A 5294-nucleotide genomic window follows, 5' to 3' on the forward strand; every position below is an offset into this window, starting at 1 on the left:
GATCTACCTTCCTGCAGAGTTCAGCTCCAACCCTGATCAAACACAACTGAACCAACTAATTAGAATCTGAAGGAGCCATTGATAATTACAGACAGGTGTGTTTGATCAGGGTTGGAACTGAACTCTGCAGGAAGGTAGATCTCCAGGAACAGGGTTGGGCACCCCTGAGCTAGAGCATGTGAATGAGATACACAGTGTGTGTTTGTGTCTTGGTGTCCTTGTTATATGCACTAAAGTGTTTATTAGCGTTGTCACTGACTCTCCCTCATTCCCACATCTCGCTCTGTTTAAAAACACAATCGATGGATCTATCGCTTTCAGTCCGAATCGGATGACAATCGAGGATGGGCACAAGATAAGCAAGAGTTTGTTTGGAGCTGAGTGCCTATCCAAGCACCCCATGTCACTATTGATTTTTTCAACAATTTCAGCTTTATTCACAACAAACCTCTCCGTATTGACCGATCTCCATCCTTTATTTCCCACCGGCGTTCTGCTCGCTGTCAATGGCATGCATTCATCACTGATTTTCTCTATTTCTCTCTATATAGATCTCGCTGGAGGAGATCGAACGAATCATGTCTGGCCAGGAGTTTAAAGAAGGAGCTGAACTATCAGATAGGTGGAGCCACGGCTACAGTTCACCTGGCAACAGTATCTCCGAGGGCGGTCAGACCTTATCTTTTTCCGCGCTGTCAACCAGGTGTGACCCGAATGAGATGTTCGACCGCTTTTACACACGGACGCGCTGACCTGCGTCTGTCCTTTTCATGTGCAGGGACAAATGGCTTTGATTAAATTGAATTAGGAGATGTTTGTGTTGTGGAACAAACAACATACTACACACACGAGCAAAAAGTGGAAACAAGATAAGGAAACGCTCAAAATTTATGTTATTAATATTGTTTTAATTCATTGATTTATTGTGCGTGATACTGTGAAGACAATTTTTTTTTTGTTTCATAATCTTGCATAAAAATGTAATATGTGTTGTGGAATGTACCACATGCTATATCAAACATGAGCAAAGAGTTGCTATTTTTACATTTTTTTAATATATTGTGTGTTATTCCAAAGCAATTTTTTTTCATAATCTTTAAAAAAAATATTTGTGTTGTTAACGAAATTCATACTACAACAAACATAAGCAGAGAGTTCAAACAACAAAGAAACACTCAAAGTTGATGCTATTTTAATTCACTATCACAAATAATAAAAATGTTTGTTTTCATAATTTTTTATTAAATATAATCTTTGTCCCACCTCTCAAACAACTTTCCTTTTCTGCCAACATCATCTTATTCTTCAGTCTTTTCCATAAATAGACACTTTTCACCATCTGGTCAATTCCTAATGGATACAATTTTATAGATAAAATAAATAAATCTGATTATCTTTTTCACTTTTAAATATGTGACAGAATTTAAATTTGTTGCAAATCAGAGTTATTATCGTTACCTAAAAAACAAAAAAAAAAGTTTGTTAATTTATATAAAAGTTAACCGAAATAAAATATTGAATACTTAAAATTATTTTATTTCATCTAGTTGCCAAGGCAACATTTGCCATTTTGGTTAAGTTGAAGTACTAAAATAACTAAAACTAATACATTTATTTAAAACTTAATAAATGTTATATAGATATATCAAAAAAACTAAAACTAAAATAAAAATAGTAAAAACACACAACAAAATTAATAAACTTAAAGAAAATTTTAAAAATAAACTAAAAAGAGAAAATATAAAAATAAAACCTAATTCAAAATATTAACAAAACCTATAATAGTATATCGATGATACTAAAATTACACTGTTGCAAATACAGTTTCATGTTGACTTTTGGCTTTTATATCAAATTCCATTGATATACTAAGATTGCTTTTGCATATATGTCATGTATGATGTATAATTTCCTTTCTTGTTCTCTCTGCAGCTGTTCTGTGGATGTGAGCACATACCCTGCGTCCTGTAGAGATCAGTGCAGCAGTCCTCAGCTGACACACTCTTTCCTGTTGTGTAAATATCCTTTACCGCCCTCTACTGGCAGCAGCCTGAAGACACAATCGCAAACACTGTCAGCCCAGCTACTCGCTGCTGAAAATCTCACACCTCTCACTACACCCATGGTCATAGAAGAGGGGTAAGACTATATCAATTCTATAGAACCCAGCCTTAAACACATAATTGAAAAGGTTTTCATTGTTCGTTTAGGGGGGCATTTACATAGAAAGTCTTAAAGACACTGAAACAAAACCAGCCTGTTTAATTCTAAGGTTCTGTCATTTATTCAGGTATAATGTGACTCAATCGGAGCTGTTGGCTCTGCTGTGCCATATAGCTGATGAGCTGTTATTCAGACAGATTGTCTGGCTGAAGCGTTTACCCTTCTACAACAATCTGTCCATCAAAGACTGCACTCGTTTACTGGGGGCTTCCTGGCATCAGCTCATCCTGCTCTCCTCACTCACTGTGCACAGCGGACAGATACTGGGAGAACTGGCCAACATCACACACCAGTACACACCGTCAAGCCTAACACTACAGGGGTGAGCTAAATGTGTATGAACAGTAATGCACAGTAACTCCACCCACCGTAAAATCTCATTGGTCCAAAATATCTATGAATGTATACATGTGTGTGTATGCAGGTTTGGTGAGGATGCTATGGAGGTCATGGAGAGTTTCAATTTTCTCTTCCGTAAGTTTCATCAACTAAATATCAGCAGTGAGGAGTACAGCTGCTTAAAGACCATCACCCTGCTCAATCAAGGTAATATACACACTACACTAACCTAGCTTTACACTGAGATCTTTGTGGCCATAGCAGATGTGTGTAATTTGAGCGTGTGTGTGTGTGTGTTGTAGATATGGCAGGTTTGTGCAACACATCCACACTGGAACAGTTGAGTGAACGTTACTGGTCTGTGTGTCGTGACCTGACAGAACGACTCCACCCTCGTCGACCCAAACGCTTCTCTGACATCATCACCTGCCTTTCCGAGATACGCCACACCTCAGGTGTGTATCTGTATAATACTAGAGGGAAATTGCGGGAGAGAGTGAATGAACCCAAAAAGATGAATTTTTCTTAAATTGTTCAAAAGTTTGGGGACAGTACAATTTTTTGAAATTATAGAGTAATAGAGTAGAGTAGTATATAAATAGAAATTAATACTTTTATTCAGCAAGGATGCATTAAATTGAATAAAAAGGACATTTATAATGTTACAAAAAAATTATATTTAAATAAAATGTTGTTTTTTTAACTTTCTATTCATCAAAGATTCCTGAAAAAAACATATATCACAGTTTTCACAACAATATTAAGCAGCACAACTGTTTTCAACATTGATAATAATAAGAAATGTTTCATAAGCAGCAAATCAGCATATTAGAATGATTTCCGAAGGATCATGTGACTCTGAAGACTGGGGTGATGATGCTGAAAATTCAGCTTTGCATCACAGGAATAAATTACATTTAAAAAAATATTCAAATAGAGAACTGTTATTTTAAACTGCAATAATATTCCACAATATTACTGTTTTTACTGTATTTCTGCTCCAATAGATGCAGCCTGCTGAGCATAAGAGTCTTTTTTTCAAAAAACATAAAAAATCGTACAAAATTTTTGAACAGTGGCGTGTTTTAAAGCTACAGTTCACTCATCTCAACCTCATTTTGTGACAAATCTTTGACTGTCAGCGGCATACAAATGATGATATTCTCAGCTTATTTCCAGCATTTAGTGGAAAACCTAAAATCAGATCAAAAACATTTTTAGCTTCAAATTAGTTTTATCTACAAATCACTGCAGCACAGTATTTCAGACTTGCTGTGGAGTATTTCATAGAGATTTATTATTTCCTATTTAAAATCCTGTTGCGCATCTACTTCATGATACTGCATGAAATCGTCAGTTTGAATATGGAATAATTAGCCAATCAAAATGTAACTCTGCTAATTATGTCATTATTGGTTATAGGTAAGATGATGGCCATTCCATTGGAGCAGCTCCCACTGCTGTTTAAGGCTGTACTGTACTCCTGCACAACCAATCAAAACCCCTGGCTAGCCAACAGCTCCACCTCCAAGACATAAGCCATGACTCCAACTAGCTGTTTTAGTAACAGATTTGTGTGTTATTTCAAAGTGTACCAAATGTAGCGATTTACCAAATTAGATTTCAAGATGCCTGCAAAGATTACCTCAGGAACATGACTTTTGAAGGAAAAAGCCTTTGGAAAACCACAAACTCTATGACCATTGTGTTAATGATTAAAATGAAAAGAAAAACCACAAATGAACGCACTGCAAGCCATTGTTGAATAATGCAGCCTCTAGCTATGATATGAAATGTCCTTGTGTTACAGGATATCACTGATAAAATATGCCTGATAAAATAGTGAAGATGCCAAGGTGCTGAATTTCATTAAAAAAAAACAGTGTTTCTTATTCAGATGATAGCTACATTTGAGCTATAGAGATTTAAATAGTCAAAATGATCATCCGCAGCTCACAAGTTTGAGTACCAAAGCTTAGTGTGCCACAATATACATGCTGTTGACCATAATTTTTTCAGGATGGAGACTTCCGGTAATGTTTGAGCCAGTTGCCGGGGTAACGAAATGCAATAAGCACACTCTTTATCCCAGGTGTGTGTGTGTATTTCCTCTCACACATGTCTTCAAGGAAGTGTGAATGTTTGAACAGGGTTTATGTGTTTGTATTTTGGCGTAGTTGTAGTTTTGTTGGAAATGTAATTCCTCATTTCATTGTTTTGATCATTTTTATTCCTGTTTTCGAACATGTTATTATGTGTTTTACCTGTTACCAGAGGAGCCATTTCTCAGGAAGGCCAGAGGGTTGAGTTTGATGAAACCTCATCGTGTTGTACAGAGGAACATTCCAAATATTACTAAACATTGGAAGAATTTCATGTGGTTTTAACCTTCCATTCCTTCTTTGAAAGTTTACATTTCTGTTTTTGCCGCAGTATAGCGGCACGCTCGAGGATAGCATGCGAGGGTCTCTCTGATAGATAGCGGAGAAGGGGGGTAATCATTTTCTTTGTGCTTGCCATGTTTCTCTCTGTTTTTTATCATCTGAGGCCTTGAAGTGCGTCTGTAATTAATGACATAAAGACTGGGCAGAAAACGGACTGTATCGCTCAGCTGTCTGTCCTTCTGTTGATATTCATTGTTCATCTGTTTAGCATCGTATTTTTCTTCTCTGCATTTGAATGTTTACAGCATTTAAAATTACATTGTACTTATTTTTGTTTTATAAAGAAGG

At 36.3% G+C, this 5294-nt stretch overlaps 1 protein-coding gene across 1 annotated transcript in view; it reads left to right on the top strand.

The window, feature by feature from the left end:
• The window catches only part of LOC107740204 (nuclear receptor subfamily 6 group A member 1-B-like), a 28303-nt gene extending 24182 nt beyond the window's left edge, over window positions 1–4121 (top strand). The window contains exons 5-10 of the mRNA XM_016552552.1: window positions 552–703; window positions 1933–2139; window positions 2291–2545; window positions 2648–2769; window positions 2865–3017; window positions 3985–4121. Coding sequence (XP_016408038.1) covers window positions 552–703; window positions 1933–2139; window positions 2291–2545; window positions 2648–2769; window positions 2865–3017; window positions 3985–4100 — 1005 coding nt within the window. The 3' untranslated portion in view covers window positions 4101–4121. The remainder of the gene's footprint in view (window positions 1–551; window positions 704–1932; window positions 2140–2290; window positions 2546–2647; window positions 2770–2864; window positions 3018–3984) is intronic.
• The last annotated feature ends 1173 nt before the right edge of the window (window positions 4122–5294 follow it).

This window comes from Sinocyclocheilus rhinocerous, unplaced genomic scaffold, assembly GCF_001515625.1.
Source record: "Sinocyclocheilus rhinocerous isolate Xijiao unplaced genomic scaffold, SAMN03320098_v1.1 scaffold405, whole genome shotgun sequence".
NCBI classification, from domain to species: Eukaryota; Metazoa; Chordata; class Actinopteri; order Cypriniformes; family Cyprinidae; genus Sinocyclocheilus; species Sinocyclocheilus rhinocerous.